The sequence below is a fragment of the Pelodiscus sinensis genome, chromosome 1, assembly GCF_049634645.1.
Source record: "Pelodiscus sinensis isolate JC-2024 chromosome 1, ASM4963464v1, whole genome shotgun sequence".
Taxonomy (NCBI): Eukaryota; Metazoa; Chordata; order Testudines; family Trionychidae; genus Pelodiscus; species Pelodiscus sinensis.
In genome coordinates this window covers 167279768-167306862 of record NC_134711.1, presented here as the reverse complement: position 1 = coordinate 167306862, position 27095 = coordinate 167279768, and the positions used below count along the sequence as shown (strand labels likewise).

The 27095-nt window shown below is 44.5% G+C and overlaps 1 protein-coding gene across 3 annotated transcripts in view; it reads right to left on the bottom strand.

The window, feature by feature from the left end:
• Positions 1–27025, bottom strand: part of GBE1 (1,4-alpha-glucan branching enzyme 1) — a 264165-nt gene extending 237140 nt beyond the window's left edge. For 2 of the 3 annotated variants that reach the window (XR_012897753.1, XM_075909685.1), the window contains exon 1: positions 26696–27025. Coding sequence is in view for 1 of the 3 variants with exons in the window: in XM_075909685.1 (XP_075765800.1) it covers positions 26696–26796 (101 nt within the window). In the remaining 2 variants the exon portion in view is untranslated. Of the gene's footprint in view, positions 1–26359; positions 26558–26695 lie in introns of those variants that run through there. The other variant, XM_075909701.1, reaches the window with a different exon arrangement.
• Positions 27026–27095: the final 70 nt, after the last annotated feature.

Below are 27095 nucleotides of genomic sequence, written 5' to 3'. Positions count from 1 at the left end.
GGAGGACTCAGGGGGTGCAAGAGTCCGAGTGGAGTCCCCAAGGTACAGGATTTGGTGTGTGGGAGGGACTCAGGGCAGAGGCTGGGGCCTCAGAATAGGCAATGTAGGAGACTAACAGCCCAGGGGAGAGAAGCTTACCGTGGCTGCCCATGGTGAAAGTGCCACCATTCCAGCAGCAGGTCTTCCCGGGAAGCCTCAGCCATGCTCCCCAGCCAGCATCTTTTCCCAGGGAGCTAGGGCACTGGGAGCCGCCCCCAGCCTCCAGACTGTCTGGGTGGTGGTGGGGAGCTGCCCCCCACCACCCTGGCCTCCAGCTCCGTAGCTGGTCCCCAGCCTGTAGATGTTTCTGCAGAGAGAGGGGATCTGGGGGCCAGCCCTACCTCAAGATGCACCCCCGCCCTGCAGCTGGTTCAGGAAAGAGGTAAGGCTCGGGGGCCAGCCCTGGCCTCCAGCAACTCGCCTTCCAGCCTGCTGTAGTTTCTAACCCTGATATCTCCTCAGGGAGGCAGGGAGGCTCAGGCCACAGTTCCCAGCCTCTCCTGTGGGGGAGGGGAAGTCTCCTGGTTGGGGGCCAGGCTGCATTGCTTGGCCCCTGGCAGTAATCCCGAAAGGGCAGTCTCCCCTCTGGCACTGTTTGGGTAGGGAACCACTTACCTAGTACAGTTGCCAGCAACAGGTATAGCCCTGCTCCCAGGTGGCTACTTTCCTGTTGGTGAGGCTACCCCCCAATGGTCACTCTGCAATATCACTGTTTCTCTGATTAGGCCCCTCCCCCCCGCCCTTCTCTTTCCATATTATGGAAAACAATCCCATTCAATGCATGTCCCGTTTTCCTGGTACAACAAAACCCTGAATTTGCTTTAAGTTAGGAGAAGAAAAAGCTGCATACGAAGTTTGGTGGTCCTAGCTCTTACTATTTAGGTGGCTGAAAGATGCACCAACTCTCAAATTGAGAGAGAACAAGAGAGCAAGACAGACATCAAAAAGATTGCAAGGTCTTAGGCCATTTTTCTAATCCACAACACTTAAAAAAAAATTCATACAATAATTGTCTCCACTGTTTGAACCAGTCGTAAATTTTAGAACTGCCATAAGCCTGCTCTAGCAGTTGTTCTAAATTGGTTGATATCCAACTATTTTCAGGTCCACATCTGCTTGGTTTTAAGTTAGACAAGGATCAATTTACAATTAAGGCAGATCCAATCCAAGATACTATTTCCTGTCTGCCCATTAAAACAAGATCCTCCTTATACGATATACTCTGAAATGGAAAATACTAAAGCTTAAATGTTCTGAAACTAGACATTTAACTTTAATTAAATATTGTCATAAAGATATGGAAGAGCCAATGCAAGCCTTGTAGTAGAAACAATATTCAGTCAGCCTTTAAGTCGTTAGCAGAATATTTATCCTCTCCATTTATTGACAAGACAACTCCACCATAGATTAGTTTCTTTCACATCAACTAAATTTACACTTGTTATCTAGGAAATGTAAGTGCAAGCCTAACGCTTTAATATCAAAGGTTTTCTCAGAAAATTCAAGGGAAGTAAAAGAAGTTGGACATTGGAGGAATATAGTGTATTAGTAAGCAAAGCTGCCAGAGATGTCAGTTCACGTGGTATTCATAAAATAAATGCATGCAACTTGTGACCCCATTAGTTCAAAACTTGACATCAATTTCCTTCAGTTTACTGAAGACACTTTTTGGAGAGAGTCATTTATGTCAAGCCTGTCTTGTGTTAGAACTACTAATTTAGTTCACCCCTCTCTGCTGTGTAAGATACAACAGATTCCTTCCTCATTTCAGTTCACGTTGGCTTTTAAGTAAGAATGAAAATGTGAGGTGAGAAGATGGTCATAAGTGCTTATGTCACAAATCTATTATGTTATTGTATCCCATTACTGGTTACAAACATTGAAAACAAGAGTACTGAATATCACCCTTACACCCAATTTTAAAGACACCTCCTCCTACATAAAGGGCATGTGTCTTACAGGGCAAAATCTGTAATTTTCCATAGCATTATCTTAATTTCATGCAAGAGCCCCAGTAAACTGGAGGCTAAGGATGTCTGAAGCTGTGTAAACTGGCTATATTGTGGTCTAGTCTCCTGCCATAGGATAAGTCTCCATTACAGAGCCAGATCAGCACAGAGGTCAGCCTAACCTACTTGTAGGGTGACCACATTTTCACAAGCACAAGCAGGACCCATGAAGGAGCCTGACCCCTGAGGTCACACCCCCAGAGTAGGCCAGAAACTCAAGCCAAGCCACTGTGGGGAGCAGAATCTACCCCCATGCAGTCCAGAACAGGCAGAGGGTCTAGGCCCCCCAGGAAGCTATTACTGCTGCTGGGCTCCTGGTTTTGGCCTGGAGAGTAGGCAGAGCCTCAGAAAAAAGAGGAAAAGCATGGGATAAAGCCTCATGGTGAGTGGGGACTGATCCTGAAGCTCAAAGAAATGTAAGAGACAAATGCTGTCCCAGAGACATTTATCAAGAGACCAGGGCTTAAAACTATTTTAGTGCTGTCGTGACCAATTCTGCAAAGTCCTACGTGAATTAGAGGTGAGCGAAGCACCAGCAAGCTCAGAGTAGGTGTCATTAAAAATTGCTCTGAAACAGCTTATGGATCTATGCTGCAGAAATTCCTTCGGAGAACTGCCTTTCTGAGCACATAGGGGAATGGGAAACCACTGGGCAAGTGGGCAAAATAGGTAACCATCAGCCTGAAAGAATTCTTCATTAGGAGCTAGCTCAGTCTGAAGGTATAGCCTCCACCCCCTAATTGAGCAGAATAGGATACATCAGGGGTCAGCAACCTATGGCTCACGAGCCAAATATGGCTCTTCGGGAGCTCCAACTCAGCCCCTCCCCTTCTCCCCCAGCTCTCCCCAAAGCAGGGAGCCAGTGTTGGTGCTACCGCCTTATGGCCCCCTCAAGATTGGAATGCCGCTGGCTGGCTGCAGTGGTGGGAAGAGGGGTAACAGGAGCCTCCCCACTAGATCCAGCATGCAGGGAACAAGTATGGCTCCATGTGCTGCCCTTTTCCTTCCCACAGCATGCAGGGAACAAGTGGAACCAAAAATGGCTCTGCACGTGCTGCCCTTTTCCTTCCCCCAGAACACACTTCCTGGAAACTTCCTGCAAATCCTTCCTGGAGGCTTCCTTCCAGCAAATGGGAGCATGCTACACAGTGCTTGTTATATGGCATGAAAACAAGTGCCCACCCACTCCCTCATGCTGAGACCCCACATCCTACCCTAAACTGCTCCTGCCTCCTGACCAGACAGTCTGCCCCCAGCACTCTCCTGCCCTGTCCCTCCTGGCCAGACACCCTATCCCCAGCCTACTACTGCACCCTACCTCCCATCCAGACCTCGCACCCTCAACCCCTCCAACATCCTGCCTCCTGCACCGCCATCTCTATCCCATTCACTGGCAGCCCTGTCCTGCACACTTAACCCCTCATTATTGTCCTCACCCTAGAGCCTAGGAGGTCCATAAAATCCACTAACCCTGAAACCCCAGAAGAATCAATCTGGCCTGAGGCTTTGAACCTCAGTCCTCCCTGCCATGCCCCCTATCATGGGGTTGGAGCACCAGGGAAGTGAGATGTTTCAGCTGGGGGCCATATCAGTGAAGGCTGGGAGTTTTTGGAATATTTTTTTTCTCCTCACTTTGCACTTGTGCGGTGCCCGGCTGTTTCGGAGGGTCAGTAGCCCCTGACCTCAGAAAGGTTCCCTACTCCTGCCACAAATAAATACAATGTTGAAACCTTGTGTTGGACATACTATTTTACTTTATTTAAAAATAAAGCCTGGCCAACAAGCCCTCAACTAGGGCCCAGCCCCCATCTGGCCACAGTGTCAGAACACTCCTGTACCCCAACACACACCAACCCTGAGCCCATCATACACCTGAACCTTTGCCCTGAGCCCCTTATACACCCCAACTCAGACTCCTGCACCCCCCCATCCCCAGCCCCCTCCATAAGATTGACAGAAGACAGGCTGAATGCATGCATGAAGCTGCATTTGACCAGTTATGATGTAAACGTCAAAGAGATGTGCAAAAAGATGCAGCAGCAGAAGTCCCATTAAAGTCTGTGAGTACAATGTTTGATTTATGCTATTATTAATCATCATGTCAATTATCAATAATTCAGTTGTATCTTTCCAGTCATGCAAATGGGCATTCTTATATGGCTCTCTGTTGACCACTAATTCTGAATTTTGATGTAGTTTGGCTTTGTCTTTGAAAAGGTTGCCGACTCCCAGAATAGATCATCAGGAGAGGGATGGTGTAACACCTGGATAAGAGTGAGCTAACTATATAGCAGAAACACATCCTTATTCTGCAAGATGGACAGCCAACATGGCTTCACACACAGAAGATTAACATAATTGAAAAGGCTAACAAAAATTCACAGCCCCTTTTAATCCATATAACACAGGACCTGAGCCTGAACATGAATGCTCCAAGCCAGGTACTATTTTGTCATGAATATTTTAGTGTAAGTCATGGAAAGGTCATTGGCAATCAACAAACAATTCAGGAAGCCTGTGACATGTACTGACTTTCCCTAAAAAGATATCGGATAAAAAAATATCTGATAAAAAGGAGAGGCAGGTTCAGCTCAGCATCCACTATTGCGAGGACTCCCTACTGGGCATCCACTGTGAGGTCAGAGGCCCCAAGGCTAGGCTTGCCAGTGCGGGAGGAGGAGGAGGTGGGAGCGAAGGAGGCAACTGCACCAGGACTGCAGCAACAGCACTTGGAGCCCTGAGCCCTTTAAAATCCCTACCCGAGCAGCCTGTTCCACAGAACACTATGGTTCTAGGGTTGCCAGATGGTTTCAACAAAAATACCGGACACACTTGACATCACAATCAACATTACATCTTATTGAGAAAATATAAATGTCCTGTATTTTCTCAATCTGTTTCCCAAAAAAAAAACCTCAAATACTGGACTGTCCGGTTCAAAACGGGACACCTGGCAACCATAGTTGCCCCAGCCCAGTTCCTTCTGTTCAGGGCCCAGCCTCCTCTGCCCCTTCCAGAAGCACATAGTCTCTCTCCTGTCCTCCCTCCCCCATTTTGCTCAGTGGTCTGGTGTGGCTCTCCTGTTCAAGGCACAAAATGTTCCAGAGGTCATTGGAAGTCATTGATTCTGTGATCTCCGTGACTTAAAGCCTGAATAATGATGTTACAAAAAAATGTTTCCAAGATCAGATTCAGTACAACTATGTTTCTAATACAGATGTCAAAATGCAGCTAATTGGCTAACTGTGTAACCACTGAAAAATTTTAGCAGTTACAAGATTACATGTACCTAGAGTATATGGCAGCAGCCCTGTCCCCAGGCATTGGTGTGTGCTGAGAGCCAGCTTTTAAACTGGCTCCCAGAGTGCCCTAACATACACAGCAGTGGGGGGAGGCAGTATCATGGGTGGCAGCCAGCTCCCAGGAGCGGACTGACATCCCACACTGCTGCATCTGATATGAATTCATATTCAGAGGCAGCAATATATAGGGCAGCAGGCTCATTATTTACAGAACCAATTCACCTAACCAGACAGCTGTTTTTTTTAGTAATCTGCAATTTGATACTAAGAAGAGTCTCATGTACAACAGATATACATATCTGGAAGAACCTGAACCAGATGGAAAGATGCTTCAGACATCTCTCCACCTCTTTCAAAATTTGAAGTGGTTTCTTTTGCCAATGCAGCATTCAACTATAGTACTTCTACCCAATGATGATTATATACAACTGATAGAGTCAATATGACTGCTAGGATTGTGGAAGAGTTCATAAAAGCAGCAATAGACACCGCTATTACTTTTAAATTAACTTTAGTTTAAATAAAGCACTAGAAATCATGCACAGGAAACACTGATGTTATATTAACATAAGGCTTAGAGGGTTTGACTGAGCTGGACAGTCTACAAATAGATATGAATGTCTGTCTGTAGCCAGACACAAAACCCCATCTTGTTTTTCCACGAGCCCCATCTTGTTTCCCCCCCCCCCCCTCCCCCCAGAGAGCAAGAGAAAGGCAGTCAGCCTTTGATGCCCTGGGAACGCAGGTGTGGTGCCTGTCCCTTATTCTACCATAAACAGAAACCAGACAGTAAATGGGCTAGCTGACAACTGGGAGGCCTCCCGTCGCCGTGATGGCTAGTATCAGTAATTGACACGCCTGCACTGTCTCGGGAGAGGAATCTTCGCCCATCACATACCAGAGGTGCCCATTGTCTGCATCTTCCCAGGTGTGAATTATGCTTTGCACCCTTCGTGGGAAACTTGGCATTCAAAGCCATTTTTCCTGATTGGCCACTTGAGACCAGGAAGAAGCCCATGTGACCCAAGGGGTATAAAGAGGGTTGAGTTGCCCACCCAATTTGAGCTCCAATCACCTACACCTGCTGGCAGGTATTGATTGTCTCCCGAGGTCCGTGGGACGCCCAACCTCGCCCTACTTCTTCCCGAGGGATTGAGAGAAAGACGCTGGCCACGCCAAGTCTGGAACGCAGGGGTGATAAGTGTACCTGCAATGTGTTTTCTTTATGTGTACACTCTAATTGTCTCTCTGTTGTAAGTTAGTTACTTTATTATAGTTTTCTTAAAGTCAAACTGCTTCATTTCTATTGTAAATCACCTTTGGTAAGGTGATTTAGCTATAAACTTTGGGGACAAGTGGGGTGCCCTCATTCACTTATAAAATATATATATCTATATACACTGAACCAAGTTTCTTTATTTCTTTTCTCTTTCTTTCTCCTATAAATAAGCCAGTGCGTGTCAGGCTTCTGACTTGAACCCGTGCTGCTGTACCCGAACCGAACACAAACAAAAGAACTTCAGCCGGTCATAAAGGGACAGATATAGGGAGAGCTTGGGCGTTTGAATTTGTGTCACACCCAGGTGGCAAAATTCAGTTGGGGCGCTTCTCAGTCTCCCCGAGGCTGCCCGCTGCGAAGGAATTATGAAATTCTAGCAGCTGAAATCTGAAGCGTAATAAGCTCTCCCTGTACACTTATTGGGGCGCCTTTCAACCTCTTCCAGGTTGCCCACTGCAAGGGACCCCCGGTCTCAGCAGTTAAAGTCTTAGGCGTATAGTACACACATAGTATAGGAAGAGCTTGGGCGTTTGAATTTGTGTCACACCCAGGTGGCAAAATTCAGTTGGGGCGCTTCTCAGTCTCCCCGAGGCTGCCCGCTGCGAAGGAATTATGAAATTCTAGCAGCTAAAATCTGAAGCGTAATAAGCTCTTCCTGTACACACTGGGGCGTCTGTTAGCCTGTTTGGCTACCCTCTGCGACGGGACCTCGGTCCTAGCAGTAAAGTCACGGACGTTAAACTACTTTTCAGGGTGCCCTCCAGCCTCCTAGGCTGCCCGCTGCAATGAGACTCTGTGTCTCAGCAGTTGAAGACTTGGGTGTAACACACGCACACACTGCCCTGACCGTCGGCTGACACTGTCTCAGTTTATAAAATGGAAAACAGATTAAGGGTTAGGAATTTGAATATAACCACCAAATACACATGTACAAAATAAGAACCTAGTTCTTGTATGTTTTGCTATTTGTAAAAAAATGGTAACAATAGAGTGAGCAATGAGAGGTATGACTGAGGTACATAAGAAAATGGAAGATGGTGAGTCACAGGATTATATACAGGTTTTTGTGAGCATTGTGAAAGAGGAGACTTTAAAGATGTGCAGTATAAAGGCAGTGGATGTACAGATTATACATGCATGGGAGAAAAGGTATTTCAGGAAGTGGTAAGAAGGTGAGAATTGATGCCACAGTAGATTATATTAACTAGGTGGAGGAGGGTTGGGAAGGCTAGATGGAGGGGGAGCTGCTTAAAAGGCCAAAAGAAGCTTGTGTCTGATGCAGTTTAAGGGAGAAACAATGAAGCGACTGAATGCAGTCCGAATAAGGAACCAGGAGGAGGATTTCATTAAATATATAATAAAGGCAGCTCTACTTCCTGAGATGCCATGAAAGTGTCATCTGCTGTGATACAGCCTGTGACATAGTGGGGCAGGGTAATATTACAGTATGATACCAGAAGTGTCAAGTCTTTACTTAAGAGCTTTGAAGTATGCATTGTAACAATTGACATCCTAGAAGCAAGATGCTCAGGGCATCTTATGATCAAGTTAGTGACCAAAGCTTGACATTTAAGTGCTAACACCAAGACACTGAACCATCCCTTAAGAGAAACAGCCTCACCATGATTATTGCAACACTTTTGGATGCCTAAACAAAAATAATTCATTTAGGAACATTACAGTTCCACATTGAGTAAACAAGTAACCTTAACCTACTTCCCCAATCCATCTGAAGGATTCGTCAGCAGTTGAGAGACATGCAGTGTTATTCCTATACATTTTAAAAACATAGGAAATAAGGCTTCTATGTTGTGAAGTCTGAAACCATATTTTTAATTGATCATCTACTCATCTTTACACGTTACATTTTCTTATGAAAACATAATGAAACTGGATACCAAGAAAAAAAGGAATTTGAAGAATTTATGATTGTGTAAAGCAGGATTTGGGACCCTGCAGCCCCTGGGTTGCCTAGATCTATATTTTTATTTTTTTTGAAAAAGGGGTACTTTATTTAAAAAAAGCTTGAGAAACACGGCCTTACACACCATGCTGCAGTTTAGCAAGTGCCCAGACTTACCTAGAATATTGTGCAGTAGTGAAATTAATATAACCACATGCCTCAAAGAAGAGGAGACCTGGGTGTAAGTTACCTTTATAAACTATGTTGAATATTTTGCAAAGCTTCTTTGATCTCATGTGTGCAGGATTACAAAGTATATTGGGAAATAAAAGATTAATTAATAACTCATCTATTAGGAATCAACTTTGTAAAGATTGGTGAAAATTGAGGAGTTAGGAGTGAAGCTAAATATGGGCTAACAGTGTTGTATTACTGTTTAAGACATCTCTAATTATGTAGTGCATGTATAATATTATATAAAAATATGCACTAATTAGTTTAGTACATTAGGATGGGTTCAAAGTCTTTTAAACCTGATATCAATACTAGAGATGTAAAATCCTGTTTAAATTGGCTAACCGTTAAATGTAGTGGTTAACAGATTAAAGGAGAGGCTGGAGCGGGGATGCTCCAACCTGGGGAGGGGGGGCACGGGGCACTCTGCCTACCCCAATGGGCTGGGAGCGGGTAGCCCCAGACGGGACCAGAAGCTGTGAACTGGTTACCCATTAAGGATGGCTTATCAGTTAATACTAACAACTACACACACACCTCCACACCCTTGCTGCCTCTGTATCAGACTCCCTGGAAGTAATGATCTAGGACCTGGGAAGCTGGGGCCACATGCCTGCTCTGTGCTTGGCTCAAATGGAGATCCAGGCCTCAGCAGAAGGGGTGGGGCCGGGGACATGCTTCCTGTAGTCATACCTTTACCCACCACCCATGTATAAGAAGATCAAATGGCTAAAAAGTTAAAGCTAGACAGATTCAGAATGGAAATAAGGCATAATTTTTGAACAGTGAGGGTCATTAACCATGTTAACAAAGGTTCTGGTGAATCTATCACTGGCAATGTCTTAAATCATAATTGTATGTCTTCAAAAGAAACTTTAATTTCATGAAAAATTCACTCAGGGAAGTTCCCTGGTCTTTGTTTTATAGGCCATCAGGACACTTGAATACAGTGATCCCTTCTTTGTAACCTATGCATGAATCTCTTCCATCCACATGCATTCTTCTGCTTGACTTTCACAACTGAGATTTTCAAGGTACAATTTAAATTTGCAAAACAAACATTCCACTCGGTTTACAAACATCACTTTTGCACAAGAATGAAAAGAAACCTTTATAAATCCCCCCCGTTAGAGTAGGTTCTTCCCATTACTCTTCAGATATTTTTAGACTAGTTCACATAGCTTTTTAATTACCGCTGAGAGAAGGCCATTCTGCCATCCTACAACAGTTATGCCCTACTACACAAGTATTTGCACTGAATGCAGTGTCTTGCATTTGATGTGCAAGTGATATAGAGACAAAGACATACTCTATATATTTGAAGTAAGTAAAACATTAACACTGGTATTTTCTTAGACATATCATGCTTTTAGTTTTATTGTGTGTATCAAAGCATAGATTAAAAAATCCACCCAACATTGGCTAAACCAGAGTATCTGGTCCATGCCTTAGGGGCCTGTGTAGGACAAGAGAAGGCACAAAGGTGGCTTTCAATAATTTATACATCTCTGATCCCGGGACGAGTTGTGGCGCTGTTTATGCCTCTGGTCACACATGCCATTCTTGCACCCCAATTTATTACACACAGTAATTTACTGTTAAACTGTAGACTTTATAAGTCTATTGCAGCCTGTATTCAGCTGCTCTATCCAAAATACTATATTTGAGATACTTTAATCCCAATATCAGCAGCACAGAATTCACTATTTGAGAAGATCAATTTCCACTTTGACAAGGTGGGATTTTTTAAAATTCTGAATAAGCATAGTTAAAGCTACATTTACCAAAATAGCCTCAGAGCTACACTGTCAATGTTTGCAAACCTGAAGCTCTAATTTTAAAAATAAGTTTCTAGACCTTTAGTTTATGAAAACAACTCTGCCAATACAGGAAACTTTCGCCATTTGCGGTGGATGCATTCTTGCCCCCACTGAAAAATTTGTGAATACTAGGAGCTCCCCATTACAGAGATCAGGCCAAGAGACCGCCCAAATATGCGGAACTGTGAATAGTGAGGGTCTCTCCTTCATTAAACAATACTGCTTACCTTACTATATCAGAATATGGACAACTCAGCGCTTCTGTTGATGTTCATGAATCCAGCTACAGCTGAAATCAACAAGATGCATCAGTGTTGGAGCATATCTACACTGCAGCTGGGAGCTTGCTTCCTAATGCTGGTACACATGCCTAGACTAGCTCTGCTTAAAGTAGCATGCTAGAAATAATGTAGCTGGCAGTGAGCATTTGAGGCAGCACAAACTAGCCACCTGATATAAATCCACCTGGAAATGTACTCCCGCAGCTAGCCTGAGACTCCACCTGTGTTATTTTTAGCATTCTAGGCCAAGCAGAGAAAGCATGTGTGTCTACTTGCACTGGAAAGCAGGCTTCCAACTGTAGTGTAGACATACATTGGAGAGACTGGATTATAGCTAAAACAATGGCCCTTAAAATCTTTCTTTGCAAAAAATAGACATGCTTTAAACACCACATTACAATTTTTGCACTTTACGTGATTATTTTTCCTCAAATATATTCACGAAAACATGTGTTTAAGGCAAAGTTTTAAAAGTGAAAGGGAGCTGTTGGGAATAGCATAAAATATGGTAGATTTAAAAGCCACTAAGAAAAGACAGAGGAAGAAGGGTATGGCAGATGAGAGAAGAGGATGAATATATGGGTATTAAGTTTGAGAAGTAGGAGGCAGCTTTGATGGTAGGCTGTCAATTTTAAGTGTGCTGTGGAATGCCAAACACTGCAATTCCACTTTGTAGCTGAAGAGCAGCAAAGTGGGAAACATTCTTGACTCCTTGAATTAGAACAAGAATTTAGAAAGGCAGTTATCTGCACTACTGAAAATATGCAATGATTAAGATCCTGATCCTACCTCTTCTGCACAATTTAGACATATATAGCTGCTGAGACTCCGCTGACTTTAAGGGTCACGTCATGCAAAGTCAGCTGAAAAATCAGGGCCACTGTCAGTACTGGTATATTTGAGTAAAGATTAATTATTTGTATTAACTGCCTACCTTCTTCCACCCTACCCTGCACGCTCTTATTTTTAGGATCAGCAGACATCAAGCACATCTACTAAGGAATTAAATTGGGTGATCAGCATCCTAGTAAAACCAATCTACACATAGGCAGCCCCACTGAATTTACTGTGAATTCATACTAAAGACTCCTCTGAGAGCAACACTAGGATTTCTGGGGGCATATAATTTCTCTTTGATGCTACTAGGACACTACATTTATTTCTTAACTTCTTAGGTAATATGCTTATATAATTCACACAAAGTTAAACATGGTTTTCAAAACTGTTGAGCACCCGTGAAATAATGCTGTGTAATGAAATAGCACGCTGCCACCAGTTTGAAGGCTAAAAGCTATAGGACTGTTACCTGAGCATGCTGTGCACATGCACAAACTCCCACCATTCTTAATGAACTTAATTGTTTAAGGCTATCATCGCTTCATTATATTTCACAAGAATTCCAAAGATTGTGATAGGATATTATACACTCCACAAACCAGTCACATAGTGTCACACTATGGTGACTTTTCCATCAGTCTGTAGTTTTGCAAGGTTTGCTTGGTTTATATTCATTGTAAAAATATTCAGAATAAGTTAATATCATCCTTCCTTGAGATAAAATAGCAAAATTTAGCACACATGCAAAAAGATACCCTATTGTATTTCTCAGCCATTATTCCAACCCTCTTTTACCCCCCTCCAACATTTTTCCCACTCTAGTTTCCCATTCACTGAGTTTCTATTTCCATACAATTTTATTCCCTCTATGTCAGTCTTGTTTTTCACCCTGACTTTCCAAATTCTCCCTACTCAACAGCTCCAGCATCTTCCCCCTTCATTTCCATGAACTCAACTCTCTACTTACCATCGGCATTTCAGTCTGCAGCATCCACTAAATTCCTTCCCCAGAATCTTGTCACCAAAATATCCAAAGGGGAGCTACATTCCTAGCAGAAGCCTTCCTTATAGAGCAGCAATTGGAGTACGAAAAAAAGGTATGCCTTCAAAAGACAGTTGCATACCAGTTCTCACTTCTTGTTAGACACACATATAGAACTGAAAATTATGAACCACTTTATGTGCGCTATGCTAGTTCATCCAACTACAGAAACTGATTAATTAGTTTTCTGCAATCCTCCAACCAAGGAAAACAAAACCACACCTCAAGAATTCAGGAGAACTAGACCATCATTGTTCACTTCATGTTGTGTTATACTTCCAGCTTGGAGTTCCACTCCTCTATTACCCTATTTTATATTTAGGGTCAAGCCAGCAGTTAAAGTTACCTTGACTGATGCTGCAAACAAGAGAGTTTTTTGCCCAGCAGCACAAATTACAGATTTAAAGACTAGGAATGCATTCCTAAACAGCTTCATTCTATGGAACGAGCTATAGGAAAACAGGAGCTCAGAAGCACATAGTTAATAGATTGTGGCAGCTGCAGAAGCTGGTGAAATACAGAAAGTGCATGTTGGTAATAGCAAAGGAAATGCTAACAGGCAACACTTTCCCATACTTGTTTGTAACATTGTAAAATGCTATTAGACTACAAGCATTAATGGCACCACCTGAGCCACTTATATTGTAAGAGGTAAAAGACAGAAAATATATACTAAGCTACGTAATTCTTTCGCTTATGTAACATTCCAAGTGTTAAAATATTTGCAATAAAAGCACATTTCAGAGATACTTAGGTTGTCTGAAGCACATGCAGCCCATTATACAACACTACCAAGGAGGCATCCCAAATCTTGACACTAGGAGCTCTCTAAATTGCATACCTAGAACGTGGACTACTATATTATATTTTTGGGAGGGGATGGGGGAGAGAGTGTTATTTTGTTTTATCCAGTTCTTCGCAGTAGTTACCTGGGTTAACATATGAGCCCAATAGCCAGAAAGAACTGGCTTCTGATCAGTTTCCCATCTGGTTTTCCCCCTGACTTACAGCTGCAGAGGAGATGGATAAATTCTCCTTTATGCCAACTCTGAAATTGATCAGGAGTCTGTTCTTTCCAAGCAGTTAAGCACTCTTTCTCTGGGAATTTCATTTGACCAAGGTGTGAAATTTGGGAAGCCGCTTTGTTGTGACAGCATTGAATAATGGACTCTGTATGTTCCAGATAACCCCAATTCTCTCTGTTGAAATGTTCCGTTTCTCACAAACATACTGCTAACACATGAGTGTTTAAGTCTTCAGTTTTAAAAAGGAAGTGAAACCTCAAACATTGTGTGAATGAAAACAAAACCAATGAGATAAACAGGTCAATTGCCTCACTATTGAATCCTAAAGAGAGACAAGGTACTTGCAGAAGTTATTGCCAGGCAGCTAACAGACCTCCGCACTAACACACCTCAGGCATTTCAATCCATGTTGTTGACTGTAAATTATGATATTAGGATCAAGGATATTACAATCATAAGGACACTGAAATCAAAATGGAGTCTTGGATTTCACACAAATTAAAATGGAACCCAAAGGACTAAAGGACTTTACTGCCAAAAAAACATTGTCTGCATGTTATACCAAATAAAAGCAAGCAGGATCTTATGAGGGGAATAAGGCAAAAAGCCACATTTATTGTAAAGATAATAATAAAAAAATAAAGATAGAAGCAAACAACATTGTTTAACTACTTATTCCTATCACTACTTAACCCTTATACACTTTATATATATATAAACATTTCTTCATACATCCATTCATTCAAGTTCTGTGTATAGTTACCAGCCTGAAAGTTACTTGTGACAGAATACTGGCCAGGTACTCTGTACACAAGTGATGGTAGTGGGGAGCGAAGTCCTGATCAGATGCGCATCTGAAGCTCCTGTTAGGCTGGCAGCAGAACCTTGGACTCTGATTCCATAGTTTTTTAGTCCAGTTCTTTTAGGAATTTCTTCCTATGCCAGTCTATGGAAATTGCAGCATCATGCTGATGTCTCCAGGGTGGCTGCCAGGTGCTCATCAGTGATCTCATCGGGTGGACCTCCAGTACTTGGTTTTCTCCACTTGACACCTTTTGGTTGCACTGGCACCCGACGCCTTCTTCAGCCCTTTGTTGCTGTATTCTCAGGCTGGCACCGCTCAGAACCATTCATTCATCGTCCAAGCACTCTCTCTCTCTTACATACATTCCCTAATTAAGGTTTCCCATAAAGTATTTTGTATAAAAAGTTGTAGTTACAAAAGTTTCTGGGTGGTATTGCTTAAAACATTCTCTGAGTGCTGAGTAAAGATACAATGTTTTAAAGAGAACAGGCGTCAATTATGTAACAATGCCCTTAGTCAATTACAGGGCTTGGCTCCCATAGCAGATTTAGTGGCTTGACAATGTATTGTTACAATGTATCTCTGCAATGTCAATTTCAAGCAGCCCCTTGTACAAGCTTGAGCATGCCCTGGGACACAGAGGGGGGGCTGTTTCTGGCTACATAGTATTATATTCTTAACAGTTCTAAGTTACATGACCTAATACATTATATTCTAAAGGGGCAATAATAATAAATCTAAACATTTAACAATCTTAACAAATAATAATAAGAAGAATTAATAATAAATCTAAACACTAAGTTGTGGGGAACAAATTATGGGGAGATTCCCCCAAATGGAAGTGAGATTTTCAATACATTAATATGTTATCCCTACATGCACACAACACTGTTGCTCTGCACATGGCACTAAAGTCTGCACCAGGAACTCTAATTTGCACCCAACAGCACACCTTGCGTACTACAGATGCTCCTGCTGTTTTCCAGCCTTGGGACCTTTATAAGCTCAGGCCCCTGAAGAGATCAGGATGGTTCATCTTCGCTTGTTCGGTTCAGTTCATTCGTCCACCTGTTCATAAGCAGCTTGATGTTCTTAAGGACCATGGTGAAGGCCGGGACCTACTACGGGACAGATCACCATCTCTAGCTACTTACAGGATGCTTCAGTTCACTACTGTGGCAATTGCCCAGTGTTGTGGGCTCTACCTACCTGCATCACCAAACCAAGCATACCACCTAGTCCTACTCTGATTATTCTGGCGAAAGCCCTTATCCTGGAGCCAAGAACCATTTCAACTGTGTGTGTGTGTGCGTGCACACGCGCGCATGCGCTACTCACGTGCTGTCACATCGACAGATCAACATCTACATTTGGACTCCTCAGTGTTCCTCCCCTGAGGCTGCCAAGCCAACAGGTTGAAGGTCCTGAGCCTCAGCTGTCATGTACCCCTAGAACAGACTGAATATAGTGTTTCTCTTGTTATGTTGTCTGTGCTATCTTGTATCACTTCTGGGGTGAGGGGTTGGTTTATGCAGTGTTGTATTCTGGGGTTTTTCTTTGTGTTGTCATCTGTTGTATTCAACTATATATATATCTTTTAAATTTGACATTCGTGTCTGTGTTTATTTCGGACTAGAGAAATCTGTCGGTGATAGATACAGTGGTTTCCAGGTCGGACCACCTTCTGGGACAAAGGCATTTTCCCTCTTGTTTGGCCCCAGACTAAATTTTGTTTACTAGTGCACCTTTGTTGGTAAAGATGTGACCTCACCTACTTTACCTGACAGTAAAACTCAAATGACCTTGCTGCCACTATATTTTTACATCTGGGAAAGCAAAGTGTCACACTGCCATCAGCTAAGACAGCTTAAAACTAGACCTGCTAATTTGTGTGAAAACTGCTAACTGTCTTGTCTTCCCTAGAATTTCCTCTCAAGTTAGCTAGTCAAAGCTAAGAGCACACCTAGTGAAGACAGAGTCTGAAAAGTCTATTGTCTAAATAGTAAAGGAAGTAAACAGATGACAGACGACTGCTACTTTTGGCCAGACTTGAAGAAGGTATTATCTAAATAGCTGGATTTGCAGCACCATTTATATTGACCGCTTGGTAAAGTTAATAGCACAAAAACATGGATTTATAGTATCCTTGTCAATACTACAGCTCTTCTTTTTAGAGAAAATAGCGAAATGCATGAAAAAAAATGGTTTAAATGATCTTAAAAAGTCTTATTAAAATTTTAGAACACGATTAAGTTGGAGAACTTAGACATGTTTAGCTTTAGTTTTAGGACTTCTGAATCACATGGATGTTAAGGTGGAACTGAATAAGCACAGTGTAAGTAATTCAGGAAATGAAATAGCTGGGTAACAAAAACCTGACAAGCATCCTATCATCTGCTTCCCCCTTCCCCGGCCAACAACAAGTCCTCCTCAAATTATATTCCATTCCTTTTCCTTTCAGGCAGAAGAGGAAAGGTAAATATTTACCCTGTCAGATGCAGAGAAGCTACAGGGTCTTCATACATCTGAAGTTAGTCTAGTACTCTTCAGTTACACACACACAAAAATGAATACACTCCGACCTTGAGGGATGGAGACAAGAGGGAGGGAAATAGAGTATTGCTGAATACCTTCACTTCATTCTTCACTCTCAAAGACTATGTGCATTAGTCCTGACAGATATTCTGTCTATATACTTGGTTCATTTTTTTCCTCCCAAACACTATTGTAGCCTTCACCACCTCCACAGTGAACTAAGCCAAGATTTTAGTTTTCCTGAACTTGCCTAGGTGGGCTCAAAAGACACATGCGCATACAGCACTAAATCGTATTTTAAAATACTAATTAATAAAGTTATCAATTTTCAAAATTTTAAACAACTTTTCATAAGTCACACAGTACTTTAACCTGACAATATTTCTCAAAGTAAATTAGAAAAGACAATTTTTGCTAAAGCAAGCTTAGCTTAGTAATTTTCCACATGCTCTGCAAGACCTTCTTTCATAACGACAGAACTAAGATCTGGTGCTACAGCAAAACCACTCAAAAGCCAGCACACACTGTTCCATTGTATCAACCCTTACCATATTATCATGAGAGTCAAAATTTCACAGTATTACAATTGGCCTCTTTCAAGAAATTCCCAGCAACTCAGGAACTCAGCCAGAGTGCTGAGGGTATGTCTACACTAGCCCTCTAGTTTGAACAGGCCTAACGTAGGCTTGACGTGATCATGAATTATGACCTCATGGAATGAGGTGTAACAGTTCGAGTTAATGTTTGACTGCCACGTGTAACCGCGGGCAGTTAGTTTGAATTATGGGGATTTAAAAATGGCACCCAGATGGGAAGATGCAAATAAAACCCGGGATATTTAAATCCTGGGCTTCATTTGCAACGTCGAATGCCTACATTAGCATCCTTAGTTCGAATTAGGGGGCTAATGCAGACATACCCTAATTCATGCTGCAATTCTGACTGCAGCCACCACTGTCTATTGCTAGAAAGCTAGCTTTAGACTGCTGTTCTAGCTTCCACTAGTAGAAGATTTTGTTTGCCCTGTCTTGCTACTCTCCTTCCTGTGCTGAAAAGCCCCAGGACAAGGTGAGAAATTATAGGAGTGGTCTCCCAGCATTAAGCAGGGATGAAAAACAAAAAGTCTAAAAGCAAATAAATGTTCTAACCCACATGCCTATCTTTTCCTAGAAGAGATGGATAGAGCAGACAGAAGCCAGGAGCTCCTGGGCAGATGAGAAACTAAGTTGGAGGCAAAGAAGTTAGAGACTGAGGAGAAAGTATCCACTTGTGGGAGGTGAGCAGAAATAGAAGAGAAACAAGTAGGGGGAGAACAGATGGGAGAAGGTACATCTCTTCATCCTATAGCTCTATAACATTACCATTGCCAAAACAAGCCAATTTAGCAACTGTAATTTATTACCAGTGTAGCTACTCATTCCAAATATTGCAACTGATTTAGATTTAAAACAATTTTTTAGATTTGCTCTGTTCAATATTTACATTATCAACCATTATAATTTTAAGCATGTGTTTCACAATATTCTTGCTCCCAAGTCCCAGCTCTTGGAATTCAGAGACTGTATCAGTCTCCATTTTTTTTCCTAAAAATACATTTCTGATTTAAGCCATATTCACGGTTTTTAACACAAGGTTCCCAAAATTTATTTAATCTTTTATATTTCTTTCACTCCTAGTCACTATTTTGCTTTGCGAGTTTCTAGCCAGTTCCACCCAAAGGTTCTCTATCTAGCACAATGCTACAACATCTCAGTTGCAAATATTTTTAAGAGTGTTAATATTTACAAGCCAAATTTTACTGAGTAACTTTAATACTTTATAGCATTTGAATTTACTCCAAAGAAAGCTTACTTTTTTTTTTAAAAAAAAAAAGCGCTAGTTGATTGTTTTGAGCAGTTATTTGCATCTTCCATTAAATGGCTAGATGGATTCAAAAATAAATCCAATAAGTATTTATGTTGATAACCAAATCCAGTAATTATTTAAATACTGAGTAAAGACAGCCAAGGTGAGGAAACATTCCACTAGAAATAAAATCTCTACCAGAATATTTCCCCTCCCCCCCCCCAGTATGGTCCATTGGTAGGACACCCGACTACACTTCTAGAAACCTAGGTTTTATTCCTTCTAGACTTGGTTTTTTTAATGCAAACAGAATTTAGCTAGTAGATGAAGAATTCCTCTCAACCCCTGAATTATTTAGTAATGACCCAAGATTTTTCTGAAAAGCAAAGATTCAAGGAGAAAAAAAAAAAAAATCAGATTTAACAAGGAAATAAGGATTATTAATTTTTTAGTTCTCTTCAGCTTCATTCTTGTTGCTATGGAAAGCCTCCCAGAGTGAAATTTACCAGTTATTGTCAGTTTCAAAAGGAAAGTAACAGGCAAGGTTCCCTCTAAGCTGCACAGATGACACAGACGCCTAGTAAGCCCAATGCAGGGGCTCAGGACTGCCATGCACAGAGCTGTCACAGTCAGAGGAGATGCCACAACAAGAAACGGTTTTCTCTTTCCTTTCTTATAATCAACATATTTGAAAGGGCACAAAGACAGTGGAAAGACAACCTAATCTAGAGGGTGAAGTCACTGATGAAGATTTGGAGCTAGACAAAGATGTGGAGTTCCCAAAGGGGTCACCCATTGGGACAGGCAGCCAGGAATGGCTCTCCACTCCTGAAGGAGGCAGGGTAAGTAGCTGTGGATTGCTGAGCGTGGAGCTGGGTTTAGGGAATAGAAACTTGGGAGGCTGACTGTTTCTCAGAGATGGACATTTCCCACTGTAGCTAATTGGCACAGCAGAACAGCATGTTGATCACAACAATACTTAACAGGAATCCTACAGAGACATCTCCATGAAAGTTTCCTGGAGGTACAGGCAGTCCCCGAGTTACACGGATCCGACTTATGTCGGATCCGTAGTTAAGAACGGGGATTTCTTGCCCCGAAGAACTAGAGCAGCGGGACGCCTGGTCCCGCCACCCGCCTTCTCCGGGGCGAGAAAAGCTGCTCCCCGTCTCCCTGGTCTGCTGGCGGAGCCAGCAGACCAGGGAGACGGGAGCAAAGCGGCGGAGCACCGGGGGCCGGACCCGCGGCCGCTTCCAGATCAGCTGGAAGCGGCGCGGGTCCTGCCGGGTGCTCCGCCGCTCTGCGCAGCGTCTCCCTGGTCTGCAGACCAGGCAGACGCTGAACAAAGCAGTGGAGCACCCGGGGCCGGACCCGCGCCGCTTCCAGCTGATCTGGAAGCGGCGCGGGTCCAGCCGGGTGCTCCACCGCTCTGTTCAGCGTCTGCCTGGTCTGCAGACCAGGGAGACGCTGCGCAGAGCTGCGGAGGACCCGGGCCGGACAGCGGCGCTGATCTGGAAGCGCCACGGTTCGGCCCGGGTCCTCCACAGCTTTGCTCCACGTCTCCCTGGTCTGCTGGGGGGGGACGCAGCTAGTGCCCCCCCAGCAGACCAGGGAGACGCTAAGCAAAGCCGCGGAGGACCCGGGCTGGACTGCGGCGCTGATCTGGAAGCGCCACGGTTCGGCCCGGGTCCTCCGCAGCTTTGCTCCACGTCTCCCTGGTCTGCTGGGCGGGGACGCAGCTAGTGCCCCCCCAGCAGACCAGGGAGATGTGGAGGAAAGCCGGGGGCCTGTGGTAGAGCAGGTGGGGCACTGCCGGTTGGTCCCGCAGCACCGCTTCTTGGCGCTACTGGACCAACCCGGCAGCACCCCAGCTGCTCTGCCCCAGGCGTCCTGATTCAGCTGCTGATCAGTTTCAGCAGTGGCTGAATCAGGATGCCTAGGGCAGAGCAGCTGGGGTGCTGCTGGGTTGCTCCAGTAGCTCCGAGGAGCAGCCGCGCTACTGGACCAAGCCAGCAGCACCCGAGCTGCTCTGCCCCAGGCGTCCCAAAGTCAGCCACTGCTGAAACTGACCAGCGGCTGACTACAGGAAGCCCAAGGCAGAGTTGCTCTGCCCTGGGCTTCCTGGAATCAGCTGCTGATCAGTTTCAGCAGCAGCTGACTTGGGGACGCCTGGTGTTCTTATCTTGAATCTGTATGTAAGTGGAACTGGTGTCCAGATTCAGCAGCTGTTGAAACTGATCAGTTTCAGCAGCGGCTGATGCCAGTTCCGACTTACATACAGATTCAACTTAAGAACAAACCTACAGTCCCTATCTTGTACGAAACCCAGGGACTGCCTGTACTTGTTAATCCTCTGCAGTAGATTCTGAGAGGGAGAGTTTGGGTGAAGGAGGGGGTTCTGACCTGAGTCAAGGGATTCTGGCCTGAGGGAAAGGTGAAGGAGGGGGTGCAGGGTATGGGAGGGAGTTGTGACGGGGGCAAGAGGGTGCAGAGGGTTTGGATGCTGACCTGGGCAAGGGAGTTGATATGCAGGATGGGTAGGAGTGCCAGAGGCAGGCTCTGGCTGGGAGGAACTTACCTGCAGCATCCCCACAGCAGGCTGGACTCCCTGCCTGCTGCAGCCCCAGATCACTTAATATTGTGGGCTGTTCTCTCAATGTGCCTCTCAGCTCCAGGATGAGGAGAGGCTTGTGTTGCCCCCCACCTTCCAGGCCAATCTCTTAGCTACTATTGGTTGGTTGTTTCTGGTCACAAAAAGCCTCCCCTTCCCTCTAGAGCACAGAGCCACTCAGGGCAGCCCTGCACTTAAATCAGTGGCTGCTGTATGTCTGAGGGTCCCAGCAGGGTGTCCACAGGCCAGATCTGGTGGCTTGGCAGACCTGATAAAGCCCACAAGAGGCAACTTGCCCACTCCAATCCAATGTTTGCTAGTGACAGAACGGAGTACATGATAAAAGTAATGGAGGACCAAACAGAAATGCTCGAGTCTTCAATAATATGGCAGAGTGAGCAGACCTGGGCTCTTCATGCATAAATCTTTACCATTCTCTCCACACATGCACATGCCACCTTTCCACTTTCAGGTACTCACCAGTTTTTCCTTCACTCCTACCTACTGCACAGCTTTCACAAGAATATCTGGACCTATACACAGTTGTGAGGTTCTGCCCTGTCCCAGTCCCTCCTTTCCCTCAAGCATCTCAATTTTAGATAGTGTCAATGTGCCATTTCTTGATTAATAAAAGTAGAGATTTGTAATAGTAAATCTTTATTTTTTTCCTCCCTGCAAGTCACATAGCAATCACTACTAATATATGCTTAGGCATTTTAATCATTTTCTTACTGGAATATGTGGCCCCCAAAGGTCAACAGTCTCCTAAGAAAAAAGGACATGTAATACACCAGGGAAGCAACTCTAACACAGGAAAAATGACTGCTGCTCATTGTCAAAATGCTTCTCCAAAGCCTCCCTGATTTCAATTGAAGACCTTTGAGCACCTTTGATAGCCCTACTATCTGTCTGCTTAAACTTAGCAGTCAAGCCGTCCATCTCAGCGCTCCACCCCTGAGCAAACCTATCACCTCCAGAGTCACACAGATTATGCAATGACCAGAATATTATCTTCACCAAGGTCAAACCTGCCATAAAGATAATATCAGTGCAGCTTAAATCTTCCAAAGGCACATTCAACTGTTATCCAGTGACTGGCACCTACTCAGACTGTTATTAAAGTGTTTCTTACAGATGTCCTGGTATCCCAAGTAAGGTTTCATGAGTCAGGGTTTAGGGGAAAGTTGGCTCTCCCAGGATCATTGTGGGCATTTCCCATTGCAATCTTAATGTCCGGAAAGAAAGTCCCCGCTTGCAGCTTTATAAGCATTCACGTCCCTAGTGATTGTCCGAGACAGAACATCAGAAATGGCTGCTCGTCGCAGGGAGCCATAGCCTGTAATACCTCTAAGGCTAGTATAGGGGGCTCTGTCTGTGAGGTGGAGTGTTTTCCATATAAGGGCATGGAAATTAATAATCTTCCCCTGCTCGCTCCACCCATTGCAGTGAAAGATCAGCCAATGGGCTGACTTGTGCTGAGGCCTGCTACTCCACCCACTGCAGCAAAAACCAACCTATGGGGAGATAAGTTCACAGGCAATAAAACAGGCAGGCTCTCACTGGGGATTCGCATCGAGTGAATGCCTGGCCTGATCATCTAGATGCCTTGCACCCCCCGCTCTCGAGTCTTACTGAGTGTATTCCGAGTTGGTCGACCCGAGTGGAGACAGTTCGAACATGCGACTGGTACTTGTGTTCCTGCTGTCTCCAGAACTGGTATAACCCCCCCCCGCCCCCTCCCCCCCCCCCCCCCCCACACACCATCATCCCTATCCTAATTGATTTCTTAGTTGTCCTTATTGCTTGTCAAGTGACAGTGGTTAAAAAGTTACTAAGTTAGTTTATAAATAGTGGTGGTTTAGGGTTTTTACTGTTTCTTTGTATAAAGTTGTGTAAATAATCAGCCCTATGGACAATACCAGTGTTAATTCAACTGTTCCTAACCCCTGGGCAGTTATTGGGAATTATTGTGATTTAGAAAAGCCTCAGGGAATTGTTTTGTGTTGTCTGGCAATCTGTTTAATTTTTGTTCTGATGATTGTCTGGCGTCATCAAAATAAAATCAGTTTGTGCTCTTTAAAACCCCCAGTTGTGGTCTCATCCTTTCCGGCATCCCTTCGAACCTTGTGTATTACGGGGAATGACAGTGATGACATCGCACATGGCAGTGCAATTAATCATTAAGCTACTGGCAGAAGACGACTTGCAAAAACCAGACGTTCTAGGTGACATGGATAGCAGCAAATGCACTTCACTTCTGGCATTTACGGAGCAGCTGCATAGGGTAAAACATCACTTTTGGACTAGGGAAGCCAACACTGAATGATGAGATTGCATAATGATACAGGTGTCGGATGAAGAGTGGCTACCGAACTTTCACATGCATAAAGCCATCTTTCTACAACTATGTGAGATACTCGCCTCAGCCCTGCAGCGCAAGGACATCAGAATGAGAATTGCCCTCTTTGTAGGAAAAAAAAGCATAAGGCAACAGCTGTCTGGAGACTGTTGGCTTGAGACTGCTATCAGTCGCTAATCAATTTGGAGCTAGGAATTCTACTGCTGTAGCTTCATTAATGCAAGTGTGTAGGATTAGATTCATTGCCCTACTACGGAGGACCAAGACTATGGGAAATGTATGTGAAATAATTGATGGCTTTGTAGAGATGGGTTTTCCTAACTACAGAGGGACAAGAGATTGTGCATACGTGCCAATTTTAGCAACAGACTGCCTTGCAACAGAGTAAATAGGAAAGGGGTACTTCTCTATGCTATTGCAAGTGCTTGTGGATCACTATATGCATTTTGCAGACATCAGTGCAGGATGGTCTGAAAAGGTGCATACCATACACATCTTCAGGAACACTGCCGCCTGCTTGCTGTGGGCAGGGACCGGAGCAGCCCCTGCCCCACCTCCATTTAAATCATTTTACTGATTAAATAATATGTTCAACTGGTTAATTAAAAGGGATTTTACAACCCTAGACTTCATGACACTTCAACTAGGAGAGAAATACAGCATCCATTTGTTCTTACAACAGACGCTAAGATGTACACCTATTGAAAAAAGTGGCACAAAAGAAAGTCAGAAGCCAATGGAGGGCTGGGACAGAAAGCAATGCAGGAAAGTACATTTAGCTCAATTCCAAGATGCACCATGACCCACTCTGCTTTCCCATACCTAGTGACTGAAAGTGACATCTGGCACTGTGTGGGATACATACCCACAGTGCATTGCTCACATCGTAAATGGTGTCTCCAAGGTGGACATGATCTGTCCAAGGAGGCAAGTGTGAACATGCTTTTGGGATTCTTGTTACATCTTTTGGGTCTCAACATACGTTTGTGCATCAAATCTCAGCAGTGTAGACGAAGCCTTAGAAATAAAGCAGGTTGTGCTTTTTTCCTCAAGACCTTATTCTGTTCCACACATTTGTACCACTCCAACCCCACTACTCCTATGCATGCTGCCAGTGCTTGCAAAGACAAAAGCTATAAAAGGGAGGGAACTGACGAGAAAAATAAATGTAGGTATTAACATATTATGGCCTTACAGCTCTGCTGTCACATTATAATGTATGTGTACCTCATCTTGCTATGATCCACTTTAACTCATACTCCATGTCAACAAAACATTTGTATTAAGAAATTTTATACATGTACTTTGGTATTTGGAAGTGAATTTACTTCTACTTATAGAAAATTCAATCTTATTTTGCTTAATTGTTAAATATTTATCTAATACCCAAAATAATATTGCACCCACCTTATTTTAAGCCTTCTGCCAGAGAATACATATTTCCACACTAATTCTGTATGGCCTTTCTTTTGACCACATCAGGGTGCCAGGCACATTCGTAAGCCTGCATTTCTTGGACAAAACAGGTACACTGACACTGAAGTTTATTTAGCAATCTGGAATTAGCACACGCTGGCAAAGTCATGGTTTTTTAATACTATGGCTATCGCACTGAGACAAATGTAGACATGTTATTTACTACAATATAGTCAAAGAACAAACACAGTCAGGTTTATTGCACTGTTACTAAAAGCAATAATAAAGAATCACACCTGCCATCACTGTCCTCTAACTGGTGTTGCCACCTTGGAATTATACCATGAGGAAAAATGTTTGCACGGTACACGTTTGCATAAAATTAGGTTTTGGTTTTTAAAGCTCAATACTGGCTTTAAAAAACTGTTTTCTTTGAGTGAGGTTTATTCTGTAACACTAACAAGATCTCCAGACAAGAACAGTTAAACCAATGAAGAGATCACCAACACAGAGGCAGACTGATGAACAGCCTAAGTGATGCAATTGGCGTATTTTGCAGGACGTACATACAAACATTGCCACAAACTACTGCACACACCAGTACAGCCATTCAAGGTCGCACAGTGACCTTTTCATTCAATTAGAGAGGCAGATTAAACCAGAGGAAGCTTCCGGCAAATATGCAAGTCACTCAGAACAGCACAAGGTCTGTGTCAAAACGGGGGGGGAGGGTGCCAGAAAATGATTTAGCAATTACCAAGAGAAATGCAAATGCAACTCAGTTTTAAAGGCAACTAGCTAAAGGCAGGACCAGACCTCCCACCTGCTACACTGTACCAGGTGACACTTCAGACATCTCTGAGAGCAGTACTGACCATGCCTGCGGCTGGCCACACCATTTGGTCCTCTCACCCGGAACGTAAACAAACAAACATACACGTTTCTTGACCCAGGTCAAGACTACGAAAAGCGAAGGGAAGCTGGAAACGCAGGATACTGGTCACCCCCAGGATTCACCTGCTCTCTGGAGTGTCCAGCCGGGAAGGAGGGAAAGAAGCTAGTGACACAGGGAGTCAGTTTCACTTTCCTGCGCCGGGCCCAGGCGTGCGGGGCAGCGCGGACTCTAAACAGCTGCTCTCGCGGGCACGTGGTTAATGCTCAGCGCTAGAAGCACCCAGCCACCTACCCGCACCCCCAGCCCCTTCCCCGTCGCTAGGAAGGGGCGGGGGCGGAGGCCGAGGAGCCCCCCCCCCACACACACACACTGTGCCGGGGACCCAGCACCGAGTCCTGCTGAGACGGGCTCAGCCTGGGCGGGGGAGGAAGGGGCGGTCACGGGCCCCGAGGAGGTACCTGCGCTGGAAGTCGGGCGCGAAGGGGGCCAGGGAGGGGTCCCGCGCCAGCAGCCGCGGCAGCTCCGGCACCGACACGCCCCGCACGACAGCGGCGGCCATTTTACTGGCGGCAGCGGCGCCCGCTTGGCCCGGCCCGGCCTATATACAGCGCGGGGGGGGGGCACGGACACTCCGCCCCGGACACCGGCTCCCTCCAGCCCCGCCGGGCTCCGCCTCCCTCGGGACTTGGTGCAAAGCTCCGCGCGCTCCCGGGGCCTGGGGCTCTCAGCGCCGCACCGCGGGCAAGTCCCGCCGGGCCCAGGGCGTTTCCTTCGGCTCCCCCCCCCCCCCCGCCCCCCAGCAGCCACAGGGTGGCCTGAGGAGAGATGCCCCTGCCGAGCCTGTAAGCTCATTTGAGC